The sequence below is a fragment of the Cupressus sempervirens genome, chromosome 1, assembly GCF_028749045.1.
Source record: "Cupressus sempervirens isolate cs-2001-9-10 chromosome 1, ASM2874904v1, whole genome shotgun sequence".
NCBI lineage: Eukaryota > Viridiplantae > Streptophyta > Pinopsida > Cupressales > Cupressaceae > Cupressus > Cupressus sempervirens.
In genome coordinates this window covers 861,341,337-861,366,610 of record NC_143118.1, presented here as the reverse complement: position 1 = coordinate 861,366,610, position 25,274 = coordinate 861,341,337, and the positions used below count along the sequence as shown (strand labels likewise).

The 25,274-nt window shown below is 32.8% G+C and overlaps 1 protein-coding gene across 3 annotated transcripts in view; it reads left to right on the top strand.

Annotated features, from left to right (window-relative positions):
* Positions 1-2,416: 2,416 nt before the first annotated feature.
* Positions 2,417-25,274, top strand: part of LOC149580567 (putative proline transporter 2) — a 94,028-nt gene continuing 71,170 nt past the window's right edge. For 2 of the 3 annotated variants that reach the window (XM_089791988.1, XM_089791977.1), the window contains exons 1-6: positions 2,417-3,089; positions 4,247-4,471; positions 4,573-4,667; positions 12,700-12,889; positions 13,130-13,251; positions 24,141-24,356. In XM_089791988.1, coding sequence (XP_089648114.1) covers positions 2,948-3,089; positions 4,247-4,471; positions 4,573-4,667; positions 12,700-12,889; positions 13,130-13,251; positions 24,141-24,356 — 990 coding nt within the window. In that variant the 5' untranslated portion in view covers positions 2,417-2,947. The remainder of the gene's footprint in view (positions 3,090-4,246; positions 4,472-4,572; positions 4,668-12,699; positions 12,890-13,129; positions 13,252-24,140; positions 24,357-25,274) is intronic. The other variant, XM_089791982.1, reaches the window with a different exon arrangement.

Below are 25,274 nucleotides of genomic sequence, written 5' to 3'. Positions count from 1 at the left end.
ATCTTTGAAAAGATATCCAACATGTTTCCAATAGACTCTAATAAAATAAATATAGTTTTTGAATTGGAGTTGTATAGGAATGAATGACCTTCACACAAGGTCCAAAGCTTCACCTTTGTGAAAATCTCCTAAATATCATGAGTGTTGATGTTTTAGAATAATAAAGTAGCCAAAACAAGGGGGTTGGTCCTTACAAGACAGACTGACCTACAACCAACATATTATCATTCAAAAAAAAGATTACTCTCTAATAACGTTATCAAAACAAAAACATCATTCAAAAGATCATAATAATAATAATAACTAATAGGCATCCTGCTAATAATAACAATAACTAACATGCAACTCAAAAAACAGATAAACCATAGAGGAGAAGACCCTAATTAGGCTTCTTGTCAGTCTTCCCTTTGAGAAGGATGTTTGCCCAATCATAAGTGTTAATGTTCTATTCATTCTAATGAAAGAAAAGTTCTTATGAACCTAATCATAAAACATGAACTAATGAATTAACTCAAAAAATTATACAATGGAATTCCAGGGCTAGAGAAAAGGTTGTTGGTTGGTTTTCAATTTCTAGTTCTTGGAGCTCTGCTCAGGCTATGAAAGCCACACACCCAGCATATCTTGTATGAACAGCAGATGGATTTCATACATAGTTCTGATACAGTAGTGTGATCTTGTATCTTGTTTTATGCATTCCTAATGTACTTATTTCAAGACGATAAATACAATGTGCAAAAGGTTTTGAATTTCAATATAATTTTGTCTCCTTTCTTGTTGAATTTGTAATTTTATATGTTCAAGAACAAAGAGCTTGAACCTATTTGCAATTGCCTGGTTGTATATTTGAAGTTTGCTTGCCTTTGACTCAAGGAGTCATATAATTGCTTGTGGTTTCAAACAAGGTTGTAGATTCATTAAGAAGGATGTGTGAAAATATGAAATTATATTGGATATTGTTGTCTAATTCATCAAGTGAATAGACTGAACATGAATGTCTCAACATATGCCATATGTTGATTAATGTTCAAGGATGTGTAATTCTAAAGTATAAGATTGCCCTAATGGATAAGGCACTAGTCATTTATAGGATCACTAAGTTTTTGCTGCATATTGGAAATGTTGTCTTTTCTCAATATAAATCAATCCTTTTTCCCTTCATGTTGAAGTGGACATAAAAGTTTAAACCCTCACTCAGTTTATGAATAATATAGGTTTGCACCTAGCTATTGCAGAATCTGTGTTGTTTCATAAGCCATTAGAAGATATTAGGGGTTTTTATCTGCTATCATAGATCTTGATTATGTTTATTACACTAGTTCCATATGTCAGATCTAAAGAGGTTCACCTGCCTAGGTTTTGCAGAGCCTGAAGTAGAAGAAGGTTCAAGCCTTATAGTTGGCCTTGTGTCTGAAATGATATGTTGATATTGGGAGTTAGCTGTCCTTAGATGTGTCATGTTCTCATGGGGATAATTGAAAACCCTGCAACGTTTTCAAACACCAATAGGTCCAAAGCTTCACCTTTGTGAAAATCTCCTAAATATCATGAGTGCTGATGTTTTAGAATAACAAAGCAGCGAAAACAAGGGGGTTGGTCCTTACAAGACAAACTGACCTACAACCAACATATTATCATTCAAAAAAAAGATTACTCCCTAATAACGCTTATCAAAACAAAAACATCATTCAAAAGATCATAATAATAATAATAACTAATAGGCATCCTACTAATAATAACAATAACTAACAAGCAACTCAAAAAACACAAAAACCATAGAGGAGCAGACCCTAATTAAGCTTCTTGTCAGTCTTCCCTTTGAGAAGGATGTTCGGCCAATCATAAGTGCTAATGTTCTATTCATTCTAATGAAAGAAAAGTTCTTATGAACCTAATCATAAAACATGAACTAATGAGTTAACTCAAAAAAATATACAACTGAATTCCAATTAACAAAAATTTTAAAATTATAATATTTAAAAATAATTTGAACAAATGATATTTATTCATTTTAAACAGCAAACAACAAACCATTTTTTAAATTGGAATAAGAATCTAAGAACTACAAAGCATTTAAAACATTGATCCTACAACATAATTCAACATCATTACAGCATAATCACTAGAATATACTCATCCTTCATCCTTTCCGAACTCAAAATAAACTTCATCCTTCATCCTTTCCAACTCAAATTCTATCACTTTGAAAACGGTCCCAAATTAAATCTATAAAAATACATTTTCATTGAAGTTATTGTTCCAATGAAAGATCACTATCATTTAATAAAGAGTTTCGTTGAGCTCCACAAATAAAAAATTCCTGAAGTATATATGAAATTCCTGAAGTATCCCAAACAAATCATGGAGACCCACATAATAGAGATATAAATACTGACGACATCCTATCATATTGTTTGACAGAGAGTCTGCATCCCCCCACAAAAACACGTATCAATAAAGTCATCACATTTATCCCAATAGTTTGCACAATTTTTGTCCTGTTGCCCATTTTTCCACAAAATTATCTCATTATTAAATTGTTGGTACAGATCTCACATGATATTTTGGATGTAAGAAAAGCTATACCTAGTGGCCAACTTTTAATGAACTTCAAACTACTTTTCCAGGGTTCTGTCTAGATATGCAGAAACCAATATTCAAAGTCTTAGACCCACGAGGATTAGATAAGTTTCCTGAAGAAAAAAATCGTGCTAAGTCCGCCATATATTTAACTGTGGTTAATGTGATCAAAGTGCAAAACATTATTTTAATATCCCATACCAAATCCTTACATACCCAGTCTTAAATCCCCATCTTGGTGTTTTATGTTTTGCAGTGCTTTTTCTCTATATTCCTCTCCGTCTATGGGTGTTCATTGAGCTGTAATGAACTGCTTGGTATGAATTTATTGGATATATATTTGGGTTTCTGAAAGAGATCAGAAGCCATGGCTAAGAATGTTTCTGATACTGCAATGGAAGTTAAAGACTCATCTGGCTCTCATGGTACTGTTTCTTACTTCAATATAGAAGAGCCCTCATCAGTTGTGGAGGAAGACCACCCAAAGAGTGCACACAAACTTGGTCATGGTGAGCATCGTTATCAATTTTGTGGTCTCTTAGTGTAATCTCTAAGGTCAAATTTGTCTTTATGGCCTAAAAAATTGTGGTAATTTCTATTAGTTAGAGAATTGTTTTTTTAAGAGTAAACTATCTCTGATCATACTACATGATCTCTCATCACGATGGTAATTTCTATTAGTTAGAGAATTGTTTTTTAGATTAAACTATCTCTGATCATACTACATGATTTCTCATCACGATGAAATAATAGATAGAAAGAAACTTATGATAGATCATATAATATGATCTGAAATGTTGATTATGAAAAATCATACGCAGTTTAATTATGAAAGACAATTATCTAAATTGTATAGTTGTCTAAAGGATTGGTTAAGATCTATAATTACTCTTGTTACAGTTTCTTTACTCAAATTTATATGTACTTTTTGGAAGTACCCAAAGATCTTGTGTATGTTTTTTTTTTTGGGTATATTTTTGCAAAAATACCCAAATTTTGTCTGGTTGTTTAGAAATGAGATTTCAGGAAACTGCAAATGGGGCTCACTTTTAGTTTAATTGTGGTTGTGTCCTAGAGCTCTAGTTTGAACAAATCACTAACTGTAAATCTTTCTCGTGGATCCAGTTAGCTGTCTAAAGTAGTCGACTTGTCCATTACTATTGTTGTGGTGTCAAATCCTCTTAGTGTGTTGTTTAACTCTAAGAATTTGTTGTCAATCTCTTTTACAATATTTTAGATTTTTAGGTTGCTCATTCAGCTGTGTAAATAGACTTCCATTATTCAATAATATCAAATTGCTAGTTCTTCTTCCCATTTATATTTTCTAGTGCCGCTCTATTTTCCAATACAAATTACATGATCTATCATTATAAAGAGAAAAAACAGAATAGATCATATAATTTGATTGAAAAAGTCTTCAGTGTGTACAATAGCATTTATCATTAATGAACTACAAAGATCATTTTTCCACAGATTTGATCCTAGTTTGGAAAGAAACTACTCTAGCTTTGTTGGGATGTCTGATAATTTCAAGAACAGCAAATTGTGATCAAGTATTGCAAGAAAATGTTGAAAAGAATAGGAATAAAATTGTATGATCACATGCCCATATGTGTTTTTTTTGAGTTGTTGCTGATTCTATATTGTAAAACCGTGTTGTAATTAGATCCATGGTACCAGTTGGGTGTGTTGCTTGCTGCGAGTTTCAACTGTGGATATATATTGGGATTCTCAAATCTGATAATGAAGCCCTTGGGATGGACATGGGGGCCACTTTGCATGGCTCTTGTGGCTCTTATATCCATCTATGCAAATTGGTTGCTTTCAAAGCTCCATATAATCGATGGAAATAAGTTCATTCGCTACAGAGATTTGATGGGATTTGTTTTCGGTAAGTCTCGCTATATATGCTATTTCAGTTTGCTCAGCGCTCACTTTCTACAAAAACTTGTTATAAGTTTGTTGCATGTGTTTGGAATTTTGGTTTTGCAGGGAGGCAGATGTATTATTTGACCTGGATTCTGCAATTTCTTCTCTTCATTTTGGGAAATATGGGATTCCTTATTCTCTCCGGAGGAGCTCTTAAGGTATCTCCGTACCAGCACTGATGTTTTTCCCGTTTGACTTTTAATAGAATATAAAACTACACTCTACATTATATTATTGTTTTAAATTTAAGTGTTTTTTAAATAAATTGTGTATTGTGAGATTATTTCATGATTTGTGTAGTTTTTAAATATCTATGTTTTATAAGTAGTAGTCTATAAGAAATTTTTCTAAGGAGAATAAATAGAATTCTTATTATTATTTTTATTTATTAATTAGATAGCGCTACTCCAACTCAATGGTTAAGCCAACTTGAGTTGGAGTAAGATGGTGTTTTGAAAAGGTCCAGACCTTATCAATATCACAATTTGACTAACTAGATATGCCTTATTTTTTTAATAATAAATAATAAATAAAACTACCTCATTCATTTTTAGTTTACTAAATGTCGTTGGTAATAAATACGTAGCTATTTTTCCCTCTTGTTTATTAAAAAACAAAGGAAGTATGTATTATTAGAAGATGCCTGACTTAAAGCGAATGACTTTGACTTGCAAACTATTTTTGTGGTATTAAATGCATGCCGACCTCCCAACTTTGCCGTCCTTCCAATTTTGTGGAGACGTACTGTTTCAAATTAGTTTTCCAAGGTAGTATTTGAATTCTAAATTTAACTATTACTATATAGAAATTATTTTCAGATAATTGATTTAATTTATCAAGGTTGTTTACGGATCAAACTGTGCTGAACATTAAGTTTTAAAAAATAAATGTTGAGTAGAGTAAATAAAATCAAGTTTTTAAAATAAAAAATTCTAACTATTAAAAGATAATTTAAGCGATTAAATTTTTTAAGTAAAAATTAGTAAAAGAACTTATATTTCTACAATACATTTTAACTCTTGTGTTCTCTATTTTTGTTACATGTGCTTTGAAGAATATGAATATCAAAATATGATAGATCATATTTTACACTTTTTCACAATGAGGATGGATCAGAGAGTTTGATTCTAACTATTGATGATCTAAAAATGAATTTGCAACAAAAGAACTACCAAAATAATGAATCGTGGCTATTTTTAAACAAAACCAAAATTGTCTATATGAATAAATAATATTAAAGAATGGTTCTTAAATAAAAAAAGATTTAAAATATTAACATAATAAATTTTAATTTAGTTTTTTGATATGACAGATCAAAAAATAAGGGGGGTTGACTCATTATTACAACACTCGTAGGAAGAGCATGTAAGGAAACAACTTTGTTAGTAGAAACCAAAGACCGACTACATAACATCAAAAACATAGAACAAGGATTGCATGCTAGCACCAAAAATCTCCATAGCTAACGCCACCACAAAAGCATTCCACATAACCATAATGCGTATCCTAAGGTTAACCATATTCGTCATAATAGTTTTTAAAAGTCCAAATATAACATAGTATAGACTGTTAGCCCAACATATAACCACAAACCAATAAAAAGTACGAAGTTTAAAATGTATGCATGGTTAACCAACTCAAAATGGGATCCATCTTGAGGATCATCTTGCAACTGTATTTATAAATAAAAAATGCACCAAAAAGGAATCAAGCAAGCATACCAATGAAAAACATAAAAAATACAAGAGACATGAGAACTAGTTATTCTTCTTCTTCTCCCTAGACTTGGACGACATCATATGGGTCCACTCATCTATTAGAAACTTGAAAAGATATTTGGAGGCATCATTCCCTAGATTCTTGGCATTCAGTTTCTCCTCCTATGAAAAACACAATGTGGTGGTAGATGAATGCATCACCTTCAAAGAAAAGTGGGCAAGAGCCAAACAGTTCTCATCTTGATTTTCTAGATCCTTCTTTATTTTTTGAATTTCTTCCTAATTGGTAGCACAAAAATCACAACTTCCTTCCACCGCAATTGCCATCTTCCATCTTGTCCAATGGGGTGGGAGGGGAAGTGGTCACCATGGGGGAGATAGTTTACATCCAACCTTTGGTTTAGTAGTGAGTGTATGCACCCTAAAATGGTCATCGCCCCCATTATTCAATTTATCAATTTATCAATTTCCTGAATCAATGGTTTGCAATATTTTATTAAATCAATTCAAATCAATTTCCTTGATCAATTTCGACTATTTCAATATTTTCTAAGGTTGATCATTTTACCCTAAGTCTAATTTAATTAAAAGAAAATCTCCCTTTTAATTAAATAAAATAAGTCCCCATTTAATTAAAAGAAAACCTCTTTTTCAATTAAATAATTCTTCCACATTTAATTTATTAAGAGAAAAACCCCTCTTTTAATTTAATTAAATATTTCCTATTTAATTAAAAGAACTTGCTCCCTTTTAATTAAATAAATCCCCACTTAAAGAGGAAATAAAATAATTAAAAATTAAAAATTTCTTTACACTTAAATACACATATTTCTAATGGGATTTCATTTAATTCTTTTGCTATTTCCCATTGGTGGATCTTTATTTCACGCGGATCATTCTTTCTACAATCTTGATTAAATCTTTTTGCCTCTTAATCTTGATCATCCAATCTTCTTTATAAGGGAGAGCCCTCTCCTCATTTTACATACACATACTCTAGGCTATTGTTATGCTACAGGTTTGGAGAGTGATTTTTGAAAGAGTTTGGATACTAAATTTTTTTGTGGAGAAATTATATCTTCTTGTTTTCTTCTCTCATGCATCCATGGCTTTCATCATCATGATCCATCCTTGCATTTTCATATTTATTTAGATCTTGCATTGATAGATTAGATCTTTCTTTCATAGATTAGATCTTGCATTGTTTTGCATTGTTATCATATAGATTAGTTTTCATCTCCATTTGCATGCATATTGGATCTTTGAATCTCTCATTTTATTGAGTAGGCACAAACTAGGTCAAACTGAGAGCCTCCATTACAAACCCTTACACTCATGAATGGAGAGCTATGAGCTGTCATTCGAGACCTTATTCTTAAGCAATCTTGGATATAATGACTAATAGAAGTGTGCTCACATTTTAGACACACAACAAGGTCCATGGATTCAATTATGATGTTCTCAAAGACATGGGTAGAGTTGTTGCTATTATGGGTGGTTTCTTTTCTCACCCCATCATTATCCTTACTTATAGAATCAATAAAGTTTTCATCCTCCACCTTCTTCTCTCTCACAACTTTTTCCTTTTGTTGGGGTTTGGCAGTTATTCTAGTAGATATGCAATTCAACAATATAGCAAGGGGGGGCGATGGGGGCTGATGTAGGAGCATCTTGGATTTACATGCAATCTTGCATCAACCAAAAATATTTTTTAGTTTTTGTACCAATTTTTTATTCATGAATTAGTCATTATTGCTTGTAGTTTCAAGGCATGGGAAGTTAATATCTTGTTGAGGAAATATTTGGAATCTTCATCCTAAGTGCACAAGCCATGACCATTTGTTTTCCTCGATTTGTGTGTCATTCTTTACATTCTTTGTTTCTTGTGTTTCTCTTCATGTGAGACGTCTTTTTTCTCATGGCATGGTTTTCTAAGTCATGTTGGCATGTTGCAAAGTTAGGAGTTGATTCCTTGAACATGTTCAGACTCACCTTTGAGTGTGTGTTGCTTCATGTTTATATTTTCTTGGGTTGTGGCTTACATCTCCAAGGTAGACCTATATCGTAATTAAATGCCTGACTAGCGGACTTGTGGCTTAGCTAGCTATATAAGAAGCTTGGTTAGATGAAGAAGATGGTAGGAGGATGATTGTGAAGTAAGATGAAATATTGAAAAGAAAGAAAGGATGCAAGCTTGGACTCTAATATCATAATTTTCTTTGTATATGGCCTTAACCCAAAAGGCCTTACAATTGGGCATGTTGCTTGATTTCTTCTAATTATTACAATAGTGTGGTGGCTAGTTGCCAAGCTTTATATTTAATGTGTTTCTTATTAATTACACTCATGTAAAAGTATGAAACATTGCCTCATGGTATGTTTTCTATACATAACTCTAAGAAGGGGATGTTTGTAGGTTCAAGTGAGTTGATTCTCCTTGAGATTACCACATCTCCTTGCATCAGGTGGTATTATAGTGAGTTCTTTCTTGTGGATTGGATCATGGGGAACCTTATTAGATTGGTTGTAGGGTGGCAGATCTGAGATATGACCTATAACTTGCAGAAGGTTATGATCTTGCAGGAACCACTGCCAAAATGGTTCGTGGAAGAGGAAATGTAGATAATGCTATAATGGACATGTTGAGGTAGATTGCAACCAGACTTGAAGCTTTGGAGATAAACCAAAGAAGAGGAGTACAATTTGAAGATTTTGGTGATGAAGAAGAAGCAACACCTAACCCTAATCTTGAACCTAAAGTTAAATAAGATGAAGAAAGGCTTCTGAGAGTTCTATCTAGAGAAAATGCTAGGCCTACTATTGAAGCTGTTTGTTGTGATAGGAGACTTGAGACTAATGTGGTATTGGATTGGATCTCTGAAATGGAAAAGTATTTTGAGTATGAAGATGCTCCTGATAATAAAAAGGTTAAGATAGTAGTTAAAAAATTGAAAGGACATGCATCTCTTTGGTGGGATCATTTGCAAACTGATAGACACAAGAGAGGAAAGGAAAAGATCAAGACATGGATGAAAATTCTTGGAAAGATGAAGAATAAGTTTCTCACTGAAGATTACCAAGTTAGTTGAGAAAGATGCAAAATTTAAATAAAAAAGATATGAGTGTAAAGGAATGTACTAAGGAATTCTACAAATTAGATAACAAATTTGGACATATGGACGATGAAAAGGTGGCTAGATACCTAGATGGCCTGAGAATATCAATCCAAGATGAGATCAGCTATGTTAATATGGATATTGTGGAGGAAGTGTATCAATTTTCTTTGAAGTATGAAGAAATATTGAAAAAGAAATATGATCAAATACAAAGAGGAAAAGGTGGTAGATTTCAAAGGAGTAGAGGTTGAACTTATGGAGAAGGTAGTAGATCTGATAGTATAGTGCAAGATAAATGATGGAAGGATGAACCTATTGGTAAAAGTCATAAAGATGACACATTTCATTCCCCAAAAGAAAACTAGTGATGTTGTTCAAGTGGCACCATTTTTTTTCAGAGAAGTGGTGAGACTACATGGTCTTCCAAAGAGTATAGTTTCAAATGGAGATACCAAGGTTTTTGGGTATTTTTGGCATACATTGTAGAAGAAGTTCAAGATAGATTTGAAGTTTAATTCATTACATCATCCATAGACTAATGGATAGAGAACCATTGTGAATAAGAGTTTGGGGAACTTGTAGTGATATTTGGTTGGAGATAAGCCAAAGGGATGAGATCTAATTTTACCACACACAAAACTTGCATATTATAATTTTGTCAATATACGTACTGGTAAATCACCATTTCAAATTTTATATGTGAATTGTCCCAAAAATTCTTTTGAATTGAGGAAGTTGGATAAAGGAGAGATATGTAGTGCTAAGGTGGAGGATTTCGCTAAACATTTATAGAACATCCATCGGGAAGCAAGGAATCACATTACAAGGATGAATACACAATACAAGGCTAAAGTAGATGATAAAATGAGGTATAAGGAATTTTAGGTTGGAGATGAAGTCATGGTTCATTTGAGGAAGGAGTATTTTCCAATAGGAACATATAACAAGTTGAAAATGAAGAAGTTTGGACCATGTAAGACAATGAAAAGGCATGATTCTAGAAATGCTTATGAAGTAGATTTTCTTGTTGAACTGAATATTTCACCATTATTTAACATTTCAGAGCTAACAGAATATCATGAAGGAGATGATGCAGATGAACTTTTAGAAGCACAATGACGTTCCATCAACTACACCTACAAAGGAGATTGCAGAGATACTAGATAGTCATGTTGGAAGTAGTACAAGGAATAAAATATATGAATAGTATCTGGTCAAATGGAAATGTAGACTAGTAGAAGATTCATAATGGCTAGTAAGGGAGGAGATTGACCATCTTGGTTTTCCTTTGACTACTTGAGACGTGATGGGATTACTTCTTAAATTACCCCGAGTGTCTAATGGAGGAGCATCCTAGGTGTAAGAGCAATCTTGCATCACCCAAAAATGTTTCCTTTATATTCCTTGAATAAGGGTTGTTTCAGTATAGAGTTGTTTTTTAAGGCTTTCTACTTAGTATGTCAATCATACAAGTTTGAAATATTCTAATTTTAGAGGTGGATGTTCATCTTGGATATATCAACCTGCCAATTGAGGATTAGTACCAAATCATGAGTATTCATGAAATTATTGCAGATTTTTGGTGTGTAATTTTGGTAGAAAAACTTTAAGCTAAATTTTGAAGGCCATAGAGGCTCCAAATGGTCTCTGAAATGAGGCCGACTAGAGATTGTGTGAGTTAACCCTCATATATCAGAAGAAGAGGATTTCAAAATGGGGTTATAATAGCCAATCAGATCAACAGATCAAAAGTTATGGTCTTCCAAAGTTGGACCAACCAAAATTTACAAAAATAAATGTCATAATTGATTTCAACCAACTCTATATGTAATTTTAGGGGTGGTCAGTCTTAGGGTTAGGGTTTGATGTATAGAAACTTCTCAGACGGTGTAAAATTGCCTATATAAGTAAGGCTCATAGATTGTCTACGGTAGCTCTAGGTGTTAGTTTGCAACTTTATCTAGCAGATTATTGTAAGGAAGGTAGACATGTGGGTTTGCATATTGTATTTCAAAATTTTGCAATTATTCATTTGCAGTGATAATAAGAAGCTTGTATTTTATTCACGCAAATTATTGTTATTTCTTTATTTCTATTATGTGTTTATGGTATTAAGGGGGAGCACCCTTCATCAAGAATTCAACTATGGTGTTTTTGAGTCAAACTAATGACCCTTGTTACATGAGTAGTGGTTTACAAGAAACCATTTCTCATGAGAATGAATGGAATATTTAGCCCCATTACATTTAGGTAATGATCACAAGGGTAAAGCATCAAACTTTCTTAGAGGTCGCCCATCTTAGTATGGGATAGGCTAATCTCCAGAAAAAATGCACTAAAGACAAAACAAAGTAAAACTTTTTGTTCTAGATTCACGAAAATATAGTGATTTTTTTTCAATTTTTTGTTTTTTTTACTACAATATCCTCTTAGTATTACTTCAATCAAATGTATTTAATCATAGAGTTTCTTCCAAGGTTAAACCCACCTAGTTTCCTATCCCACTTGAAAAACCTTTAGCAAGTGTTGTACCTTATGCACCATTCATTAGAGAGTCCCTTTAACTCATCAATTAATAAGTATGAGATATTATTTACAACAAATCAAATTGTAATATTGCTATCAAATATAACTAAATTTTAGTTTTACACAATCTAAGTTGATAAAATAATATTAAAAGTCATCTCCAATAATAATATTCAATAAGGTATGGTAGTAATTAGTATTATTTAAATATCTAGAAAGGGATATTATAATAACATAAACCTACAGATAGAAAGGGATATTATATCTTAAGCTACTTGTCAATTTTACTAGTTGCAGTTAATATGTTGTTAATTAGTTTCTAATCCATTGTGATTTTGTACCTCAAGATAATACATTTTGTTTTGTTGTTGCTTATATCAAAAACATAAATCTACACATCATTTCAATTACAAATGAAAAATTACAATATTGTAACAGATTTCCACAATCCATGCTATTCTTATTTATGCTTCTGGGTGTGATTGTGTGTAAGTTTGACAGCATCAACATTTCGGATCATACTCAATGATCCATCATCAAGATGAGAGAGCTTAGAGAATTACACACAATCGCACCCAGAAGCATAAATAAGAATTACAATATTGCCATTATAAAAATTATGAGCACATAGGTTACACAATTAGACCATTGGGATAACATAGCAAAGAACTACCCACAAAATGATTTGATTAATGGAAAAAAAATCTATAATTCTAAGTATCCTAGTTGTGAATATCATAACATTTTTTATAATTTTATTTATTTGATAAATTTGTAAAAGTAACATGACAAGAACTAACTCCTTGATGCATATTATTTTTGAATGTCAGAATATATATTTGGAAGCTAGCAATTCTTCACAAATGACTCTTCAAGAGTTCATTATCATTTCAGGAGGTGTATATTTTCTGTTTTCTTTTCTTGTACCACATTTGTCAGCTATGAGGATGTGGATTGGCATTTCAGTATTTCTAACCTTCATATATGTCATGATTATGATGAAGATCTCAATATCAGATGGTAGGTTCAAAATCATATTTATTTCTTAACATTTTTTATTTTAAATAATTAAAAATGTCTTTATAAAACGTATTTGATGAGAAAAATTAACCTAACCTTTAGTGCACACCTTTCAATGTGGCATAATACAAGATTCCACCTAGAGAAATATTATCATTTAATCTTTGTTTAAATCTTGTAAGAATACCAATTGATTTGAGAAGTAGAATATGAAAATTTAAATTTGTGTTCTTTACTTAGGTCTGTCGAATTCCAAGAATTATAAATTACTCGGTTCGAGGGCGGATAAGGTTTTTAATGGATTCAATGCAATTGCATCCATTATTTTTGCAAGTAATAGTGGAATGGTTCCAGAACTTCAAGTAAGTAATATCATTAATTTTTATTTATACAAAAAATGTTGGGAAATATATAACCAATTGATTCAAGCATAAGATAGACTTAGTTTAAATTTAGATATAAATTATCCATTATCATATTATTTTAGAGTATAATCAGCTTCCTTACGAGGTATTATAAATATTATGCATTTTATTTTATTTATATTATTTAAAAAATTCTAGAAGCAAGTTGTATCTTTTATAATTTTATCTAGCAAAATAGAGAGATTGGTGGTTAAAGATTTATTCTAAATTAATCACTAATAAAATTAACTCTATAAATAACAAAATATAGGTATGATAATCAGAAAATAAAATAAACAAAATTGAAACAAACTTCACGATGTCTACACTCTTTCGTTGCTTCTCTTTGTTTAGTTTAAAGTGTGAACTCAATTGTGAATTCGACGACACTTAGACTTCACACTCTAAGAAATGTGATAAATTGCTTATAATTCTAGTAGTAAAATGACACAGGTTTGATGTTTGAATAATTAATAAAAATGTGAAGGATAGTAGTTGCTTATAATTCTAGGTTAAAATAAACAGTCAAGATTTATACAAAGAAATTCATGATTAACAAAGAAGAAAGGATGAGAGAAGTGATTTTTGGGAAAGTTTCTATTTTGAACTAAAAAAATAGAATGTACTATGAAAAGATATTTTCAAATTTTAGAGAAGATTAAGTTTCAATAATAAAAAAAATGGAAAGATTTTCTTTTCCTAAATTTGGATTTTCAAAAAATATTTTTTAAATTTATGAAGATTATTAATTCTTACAAATTATAATCACCTCATAATTTTTACTTCTTAGATTTTTGAGGAATTAATGGAATCAATGTGGAATTAAAATGAAATGAGATGAAAATGAACGAAATTAATTAGAAATTAAAACTAGAAGAAATTGAGATGAAATTGAATTAAATTAATTTAATTTTGAAAATTAATTTAATTAAATGGAATAAATTAAGTAATTTAAATAATTATTAATTATTATTCAAACTATATGAGTTTAGAAATTGAACTTAATTAACTGATGATGATCAATTAATTTAACATTACTAATTAAATAATGTTAATTATTTAATTAATATTTTGAGAATGATTCAAAGATTAGATTTTGGAAGAATGTAGATGATTAATAAATGATTAAAAAAATTAATGAATAGAGGGATAATTACTACATTAAATATGAACTTACAACTGTGTCCATTTGTGGGTATCTACACAAAGAATTTTTTATTAGGTATTGTCCATGGTTGCCTTAGCAATAGCAAGTGATTTTATACCCCCTTAGCAAATTAAGAAAAAAAACATCCAATGAGCATTAATTTGTTGTCAGTGTTGTATTCCTATATGATGATGATATATGCATTGGATGAAATGATACATGTGTGAAAATTGTAAATAATGCCTTTCTATATTTTTGAATTGTATTCATGCAAAATAAATGACTAATCATTTATACAAAAAACCTAATATGAATAATATGTCTAACTATTGTTGACTCTAAAAAATAGTTAGAAGAATTAATTGATTAGGTGAATGGCATTAGTTAGATCTTGAATTAAACATATGTCATCTATGATAATGTATTAAGCTGTCTCTAGATACATTTCACAACATTTTCTTATTGTGTATTATTGGAAAGAAAAATACAAGTGTAGCCAATTATTGACCATTTGGATGTTGCTGCTATTTGTGATTGACAAGCAAAAAATAAATAGGCAATGTTTCAACATCATTCCAAAGTTATCTCATAACATGAGTGTGTGTGACTGCCAGATGTGTGACATTTCTTATCACATTCACCCAATGTCATGCTTTCCCTATAAAACTTTTAAAACACTCCATAAACAATAAATAAAGAAACACTCATTGGTATCCTCCAAGAGCATATGAAGATAATCATGATAGATAAATCAATGATGGACTGACATGCATGATTTAATCAACAACCCTTACTCATATTGATTTGATTGATTTTAATGTTTGATTGGTTTATCTTGGATTTATCCAGTTTAAAAAATGGACTACCTATATAAGACTGATGTGTGTTGTTTTGGGACACGACTATCCTCCCACAAAAATGTACAATTGACCAATTTTGGAAAGATCAAAAAGATCATTAATTTTTTTGAAAATTTAAGCATTTGATCTTCATGATCTGCATAGTTTCTAGTAAAAAAAAAAAAAAAATTGGAAGAAAATCACTACATTTTCGTGAATCTAGAAAAAAAAAAGTTTGACTTTGTTTTGTCTTTTGTACTTTTTTTTGGAGATTAGATTGTACCATTTTTTTGAGTGCATCCATCACTATATAAGACATGGTTGATTGGTTTTAATAATTGGATTGATGGATCAATTGATAACAAATTGGATTGTTGATCAAGATGGGTCTCATGAGTCTAATACTAATTTATGAAGCTTCTCGATTGATCTTCTTTAATGCTTAATTGTCACAATGGTTGATTAAGATAACTCTTGTGAGTCTATTAGTGAGTTATGAAGCTTTTCATTTGATCAAGTTTAATGCTTGATTATCACTTTCTACTTGTCATAACAAAGATCTTATTGCAAGGATTTTTTATATGTTGTGATGTTTTATCACATTTTTGGACTCGTTTATTTGAGATCAAGGTATGTGTGACTACCTTAAAAATGACAGTGCCTATTACAAACACCCCGAACATCAATTTCATAGATGCCTTATTTTAAAATATTTCAACTATGATTTCGTCAGGACTTTTTTAATGTTGTTTTTCGGTCCATCATAAAGGAGATGCATGTTTGGAGTCGAGCTATTTGTGGCTACCATGAAAATGACAATGCCTATCATAGACATCCCAAACACTATTGATTTAGATATTTTTTTGATATTGTTAAATTTTTAGGATTTTTACAAGATTGTATGTGATGTTTTTGAGACAATTTGAAAGATTAAGGTATTTTTCAAGATGTTTTCTTAATTTTTTGGAGGGATATTTTTCAAGTCATTTTCTGAATATTTTTCAAAGAATATTTTAGCTTGTTTTCTAAATGTTTTTCAATTATTTCAAGAATTTAAGAAAGATTGCTACTAGTCTAGTGAACTAGTACAAGTCATGGATAAGCGTGAAGGCTCGACAAAGTTATCCTCATTGGTTTTGGGTCTAGCATGTGAACATTTGCTAAACAAAGAGATTAGTAGAAAAATATTTAATCTAAATTAACTACTAATAAAACTAACCCTACAAAACAACAAAAAATAGGCATGATAATCAATAAAGAAAAAAAGAACATTAAAGAAAATTAAACGATGGCCTTATGTTGTTTCTCTTTGTTTAGTATGAAGTGTGCACCCAATTGTGAATTTGGCAACACTTAGAGTCTAAACTCCAATAAATGTGATAAATTGCTTATGATTGCAATAGTAAGATGGAAAAGGTTTGATTCTTGAATCATTCATGAAAATTTGAAGGTCCATAAATGTTTCCCTTATAGAATCCTTTGTTAAAATGAGTAGTTTAGATTGATCAAAGAAAGTCAAGATTGGCAAATGAGAAAGGATGTGAGTCAAGAGATTTTGGGAAACTTTCTATTTCGAATTGAAAAAAATAAAAGATAATATTAAAAGGTATTTTCTAGTTTTTTTTGGAAAATAAAGTTTCTAAAAATTTGAAAATGAAAATATTTTTGTAATTTAAAAATTTATTTTTTTCAATTTGTGAGTATTATTAAGTTTTAGAAATTATAATTACTTCATAAATTTTTTCAAATTTTTTTTGAGCATTTAGTTGAATTAAAAATTGGAAATAAAAGGGGTAAAAACTTTATTGAATATCATAAGACAACATTACAAAAGCAACAAGGGACTAAGGTCCCAGTGAGAAAGCAAAAGCATCAAACCATCAACATCAACTGTCACCATTCTTAGCCCTATCTTCATCAAGAATACTCATTAAATCAAGGCAAATCTCCTGGGGAACCAATTCCCACTCCTCAATTCTCCATCCCGCAGCATGCTCTAAAGCCCATTTTGCCAAACAATCAGCTACCCTATTCCATTCTCTTGGGATATGGACAAATGTCACCATTTCCATCAAAGAGATGACCTGTAAAAAATTTTGCACAACCCTTGCCAACTGCCAACTAACATCATCCACTTTCTACTCAATAAGAAAATTGATCAAAACTTGGGAATTAGATTCACAAACTATTCTTCGCCACCCCAAAGCATGAGCTCTCTCCAAAGTGACTAGAATAGCCAACCCTTCCACCAGGTTGATGGTCTGTAATCCTTCATATATCCAAAAGAGGAAGATCACTAAGCCTAGGGAATCCCTACCTATCCAACCAATATCAGCTAGACCCAGATTGCCCTTTGAAGATCCATCAGTATTGATTTTCAAAATGCCATAAGGAAGAAATTACCATTTGCCATTCCTATCAATTTTTTGCTTCTCATGACACCTTCTCTTAGCCCTAAACAAGGCCAAGGGAGAGCCCATAATCCCTAGTCTCTCTAGCAACTTTGTATCCCTTTTCCTCAAAGGGAATTCCACTTCGCATCTGGCTCCCACTATCTCTTGAATCATACCCAATAACCTCTACCAAATTTGCTACACTAGTCTCTGTTCCCCCCTAAAAATCCTTTGGTTATGTTCTAGCCAAATCTACCACAATAAGAAGATAGGACCCACAAACCATACCTCTTGCAAAAAGGGTGCCATGGAAGGAGGTCAGACCATCCCCTGCCAAAACTCTATCAAGGAAGAAGCATGAACACAAGGCATTGACCAAACACCCCACCAAAAATGACAAAGTTGTAGGGAAAAGGAGCAACAAAAGAACAAATGATTAGAATCCTCCTCACTATCCCCACACATAACACAAATAGAAGGACCAAGGAAGCCTCTCTTCAAGATATTAGTCCCAAGTCAAACACTTATTCCAGGCCAACATCCAAGCAAAAAAATTACATGTTTGCCAAGAAAGCTTGTTCCATACCTTCTTCCACCATTGGGTTTCAAGCCCAACCAACTTCTGAAACATTAACATATTATCGCTAGAGGCTACAGTATAGATCCCCATAGGATTGGGGGACCAAGCAAGCACATCATCTTCCCGGAGAGTGCAACATCTTCTACTGGAAAGGATACTTTGCAGCACAACACGTTCCTCCTGCAAACCTGCAACTAGCCACTCATTTGGGGACTTCCAACTAGCCAACACCAATTGACCACAAGGGACAAAGGATTTAAAGTCACTTACCTGTGACCAACTGGCCTCTAGGAATATTTGACTAAGAACCAAAAAGTTGGGAAATTGAGAGATAATGGGAGGATAATCATCCCAAGAATCAGACCAGAATTGGGCCTCTGACCCCCTCTTACAGATCCAAAATAATCCATCCTTAATCAGCATAGCCCCTTTTTTAAGAGTGTCCCATATCACAGATCCCTTGCCAACAAGGGGATACCTAGAAATTTCAAGTTTCAAGATCCCTGGGAGATACTTCTGGGAAAGAACCTTGGCCCAACACTTATCATGCTCATTGCACCACCTCCAATATAGTTTAGCAGCCAAAGCCTCCCCAGTCATAGCCAACTGCCTCAAACCTAATCCACCATATTGTTTCGGATTACATACCACTTTCCATCTTACCAAACTCCATTTGGAGGACTCCAATCACCTAGCCCATAAAAATTGTCTCACCACAGAATCAAGATCCTTTAGGAAGCCCATAGGGGCAACCTAGAGTATACATCTATAAATCAGAAAAACCTACACAACTGACTTAATCAATTAGACATGCCCAGCAAAGGATAGCTAGTAATGAGTCCAATGATTAACTTTCACCCGAAACTTATCCAAAATTATCTTCCAAGACTCCTTTGGAGGTCTCCTAACTAAGATGGGAATGCCAGGATAAGTCAATGGGAGTTTGCTGATCTAAAATCTCAGAGTACGAGCAATCCTTTGCTGAATAGGGCTTGGAGTGTTATAAAAGAAGATGAAAGATTTACCTTCATTAATCTACTGACCAGAGGCAACTAGGTAAGCATCCAAGACTCTTCACAAATTAGAGGCCTCCCTCATTGTAGCCATCCCCATCAAAGCAGTATCATCCACAAATTGCAAATGAGTCTGTGGAGGTAAGGTGCCACCCCATCTCCAACCTTGAATGAAACCATCCTCCACATTTTGTTTAATCCATCTCCCCAAGCCTTAAGCCAAAAGAATAAATAAATAAGGGGAAAGAGGATCTCCTTAACGAAGCCCCCTAGAAGCCCCAAATAGCTCAAAATAGTTCCCATTAATAAGCACTTAAAAGGAAATTGAAGTTATACAACTCCAAACCCACTAAATCCATTCTTCCACAAAGCCAAAAGCACTAAGAATCCCTTGAAGGAAAGACCACCTCACTCCATCATAAGCCTTAGCCATGTCCAGCTTGATAAACATTTCTTTTTCATTTGAGATATCCATAGAATGAATGACCTTGGTAGCAATAACAATTCCATCCAAAATTTGCCTACCCACAACAAAACCACTTTTCTCTTCAGAGATCAAATCAACTAGCCCCTTCTTCAACCTGTCTGCAATAATTTTAGCAATAGTTTTATAGATTACATTGCATAGAGAGATGGGTTGAAATTGACTTAACTTATCATCTCCCTCATTCTTGGGAATAAGAGCAAGAAATGTAGCATTTAGAGCCCTTAGCATCTACCTATTGTGTTGAGACTCATGAACTACTACCAAGAGATCAAGATTGATGATATCCCAAAATTCTTGAAAAAACTCAATTGGGAAGCCATCAAGACCCAGTGCTTTGCCTTTTTTCATATTAAAAACAACCCCTTCAAGCTCTTGAAGTGAGATATCCCTCATGAGCTGCTGATTCAAATCTCCAAACACAAGAGAAGGGATACAAGAAAGAATTTACACTTCCTCAGGAGACCCCCCCTGTGAGTCCTCTCAAAAGAGAGATTCAAAGTACTGCACTACCTCCCTACACATATCCAAAAAGGAAGAAAGATGGTCTCCCCTATAATTCACCAAGCCAGAGATAGTGTTACCATGGTTCCTGGCTTTCACAAAGTTGAAGAAAAAAGTTGTATTTTTTTTCCCTTCTTGAAGCCACTCAATTCATGCCTTTTGTTTCCAATACAATTCCTCTCGTAGTTCCCACTCTTCCAAAAAATTTATAGCCTGAGCCTTATCTTGAAGCAAATCATCTATAACCCCATCCTCCCTTATCCTTCTTATGATACTATCCAAATCTACCTGGGCCAATGTCTTTGCATGGAAGACATTCCCAAAGTGCAAACGATTCCACCACTTGAGTTCGAATTTAACATACTAAAGAAGCTTAGCAAAGATATACATTGAAGTGCCATAGGCTAGTCTACCTTTCTTCCACCAATCAGAGACCAAATCATGCAAGGATGAGTCTCGTAACCACATAATCTGGAACCTAAAAGAAAATTTTTGAAGCATTCGAGCTGACTCTATAGAAATTTTAATAGGCCAATGGTTTGATCCTCTCCAATCCAAGATTTCAGAGCAAGATGTCCACATTCCTCTAATTGAATAACAGGAAACCAGAAATCGATCTAACCTTTCTACAATACAAAACTCTCCAACTCGTTAGTTGTTCTAGGTGAATTGACCATTTCTAGGTTTGATATCCACAAGATTCAGGGCATTGATATTATCTCGAAAAAACAATGTAGAAGGATCCAATCTTCTAGTTCCGCCATGCTTCTCAACTAACTCACAAATAGCATTGAAATCCCCAGCCAATATCCAAGGATGAAAAGCCAGCATGCTATGAATCAACTTGATGTGGGACCACAAAACTTGTTTACCCTGAAGATCAATGGGAGCATAAATATTGGAAAATAATATAATGTCCCATGTCTCTAGGCAAGTAGCAATCATAGACATAGAGGCTTTAGAGGAAATCCACCAAAGAGGATAGATTTTATGAGGATTCTATAAACATGCCAAACCCCTAGAAGCTCCTTGGGCTCCAATGCATTGACACTACCCACTTCTCCACAACCTAGACAACAAACCTTACATACTCTCAACAAATAACTTAGTTTCTTGCAAAAAAACAACATCAGGCCCTTGTCTTCTAACTAACTCATGAACCACTTTTTGTCTAGGGATGGTGTTCAAGCCCCGTACATTCCATGACAAAACAATCATTTCAAGGGGCATGAAAAGATAGAATCTAGAGGCTTAACTACCCTTAACTCCACCAAATTTTCACCATCTAATTTAATCTTTTCCATATCTTTTTTCCTACCAGGTTTAACAAATTTCTCCACCCCACCCTTCTTGATATCTTTCTGCAAAATGCTCAATTTGGGAGGAGGCTTAGTCTTTTTTGCCAAGTCTAAACCACTATTATGCCCAATAGACAAGGACTCTACTCTGGTTGTAGTAACAATGGCCAAGGGTTCCTGCACCTCATAAATTCCCCTTTGTTGATCCAGTTCTAGTTGCCGACATTCATCCCCAAGTGGATCCATAGAAGAATCAAGAATAGGATTCTCTTGAGCTAAGCCTACCATCCCTTGATCCAAGTTGATCAAACCTAGGTTCACTTCCTATTGGCTAAGCTCATCCAAAATCTCAAACCTATTAAAGATGTCATCGTCATGCCTTTCCTTAAAAGGCCTCTTTTGACCCTTGTTCCGATTGTGGGCCCTAACCGGTTGAAATCCATCAGAAGTACTTGCCTCATCAGGAGAAATACTCTTCCCTTTATCTATCTCAAGAGGATTGCTCACAGGCTGTGAAGGATGGGATTCCTGAGGCATATACCCTAGGAATCACCTCTACAAATGACCATATTCTTAACACAGCCAACAATAAAAAGGAAGAGTTTCATAGTCTAAATGTTGCACCCAAGAATAAGAACCCACACACATCTCTATTGCATCTGGTAAAGGCCTACTTAGATCAATTTCAACACAAATGCATGAAAAATTCATTACCTTTTTACCCATGGTTTGGGAAGAAGTACCTACAGGATTTCCAAGCACTAAAGCCAAAAGGTGCAACACATCCTCTCGACAGCATTCCACCGGGAACTTTAGTAAGTGAACCTACACTGGGACACAATTTGGAAGCTCCTCTGTGGGATTGAAACCAGCATGCCATGGCTTGATAAAAAACCTAAACTTATTATGAAAATTAGGGCCTCCCTCAAATACTCAGTTACGATCTGCTATGCAATTAAAAGTAACCATGAAATAGCTATTTGCTAGCAACATCATCTCCATTTCCCCTTCTAGCTCCCATGTCCTCTGGGCCCAAACCTCCAAAAATTGTAGGGAGACCCTCATTCCCAAAAACTTACAGTATAAGGAGTGTTGAGAATAATACTCCACATCTTCAATAATCATCTCAACCGGAATAACTAGTTTTGGCCTCTCCTTGCACCTCTCAAGACATCCATTAGTCTTCGTAATCCTTGAGCCATTAGATAACCCCAAATTAGTAGATCTAGATTTCGAAACAAATAGATTGTTGTCAAAGGTCTTCATCCCTTGATTTGAAAACTTTGGGCCTAAAGCTGCCTGAAAATACAATTGAGAGCTCCTCACTGCCATCTCACCCTTGACATTATCCATTATGTGGCTACCAAAGAATGGGTAAGGGAGTCCTCCCCCACCCTAAATCTAATCTACTCCCAATACCAAACCCACACCAGCGATCCACCATTCCTTAGAGAGGAGAACAAACCACAGCCTCGGGCAACTAGAACTATCAACAACAATGCCAGCTTCCCACATGTGGCACAAGGAAAATAGCCCGCACAAAAGCTCCCCATTTGCAACACAAAGCTCAACCTCTGGAGGAATGGCCCAGTCCACGTCGTGGAAGGAAGAGCCACCCACTCTAGACCCTGCAACCACCAAGCTCCCACCTCTATAGCATGAACATAAAACCAAACAGAGCTAGGGCACAGATTCCCTAGCTTGAACAGTCACTCAAACATTTGACACTCGCCATTATCAGGTGTTTTTTTCCTAACTTCATTGAATAAAAAATTCAATGAAATAAGAATGTGGAATTAAAATGAAATTAGATGAAATTGAACAAAATTAATTAAAAATTAGAAGTAGAAGAAATTGAATCAAATTAAATTAATTTTGGAAAAAAAATGATTAAGATGGATAAATTAGTTAATTTAAATAATTAATAATTATTATTTAAGCTATAGGACTTTAGAAATTAAGTTTAATTAATCGATAAGAATCAATTAATTAAAGATGATTAATTAATTAAATCATATTAATTATTTAATTAAAATTTGAGAATGATTAAATGATCCGCATATCAGATTTTAAAATAATTTATATGTTTAATTAATAGTTAATAAAGGAATAATTATTTAATTAAATGTGAGTCCATTTTTTGGTATCTACATTATCTAGTCTTTACATCTTTATATTGGTTTTTTAAAAAATCCATGTTTAATTCTTCAAATAAAAAATCTAATGCATGGGTTAAATTTGACATAGTATCAATATAGACCTTAGATTAAGAAAAATCTATTTATTTTTTCATTAGCTAGTTTGCTTTGATTTTATCTCATCTCTTAAATTCGATTTAATTTATTACATACATTAAATCTTACATAATGCCAATGTAGGTTATATTAGGAAAATTTTGGATATGTGTACAAAAGAGAATTTGTCTATTTATGCATCTAATTTTGAATTTGAGGAATTATGGAACTCAACATGGATCAATATTGTAAGGCTCTAGTTAGTGAAATCTCCCATACTTAAACATAGAATCTAGATAGTAAACAATTTAAAATTTTATAGCATAAATGACCATTAATAAATTGTATTGTGTAGGCAACTTTAAGAAAACCATCTATCAAGAACATGCATAAAGCTCTTTATTTTCAATTCACTATTGGTCTAGCAGTATATTATACAGTAACAATAATCGGTTATTGGGCATATGGATCGTCAGTATCAACATATGTTCTTAATGAATTAAGTGGACCTAAGTGGGCAAAGATCTTGGCAAATACAACAGTCTACCTACAAATCATTGTCTCACAACATGTAAGTCTCAACTTCTATTTCTCAAAAAAAAAACTATCTTTTACTTTGATATAGATTTTATGTTTTTAATAGATTTGGTAATTTGCAATCTTGTATGATTAACATGTGTGCGCGCGTGCCCACACACACACACACACACACACACACACATATTTATTATTCATATGTGTTCTTAAGCACAAATAATTTTTTTTAAAAAGAATTATGTTAGATTAAAATTGATAAGTTTTCAATTCTTTATGATTAAACGCATACATCATCCTTATATTTTGGTATTACTTTGCACATGCTCATTTTATATTTATATTAAATTTAATAATTTGATTTTTTAATGATTTTCACATACATGTATACATGTACATAAATGAGGATTCATTCCCACATGTAATATTTTTAGACAAAAATATTACATTTGAATTAAACCAATAGACTTTCAATACTTTCTAGTTATAACACATGTGCACCATGCATGCACACCCTTATATTCACATTTTAATCTATTATTACTATCATATTAAGAAAATATGTCATAAAAAGTTCTTGCAAACAATTTTTTTTAAATTATAAAATATTTTTAAAATGCTATATATTGTTAAAATGCTAAGAATCTACAAATTCAAAAGGATTGACTAAGAAAGATGCCTTCCACAAGAGAGTGTTGGAACATTAGCTTGCATGAATATTGAGATTGATATTACTTAATTATATAATAAAAAATGAGATATTGAGACATGATAAAATGTATAGGCACCTTGGTTATATAGATAATTTGCGATGAGGTTTGACAACTACCCTTGATACAAGTATGAAATAGTTAATACACAATAATAAATTACTAAAGAAAATACTAAATTCCTAATGACTTAAATTAAAGAATGAGACATGGCCCCATTATAACTAACTTCTATAATGTGACAC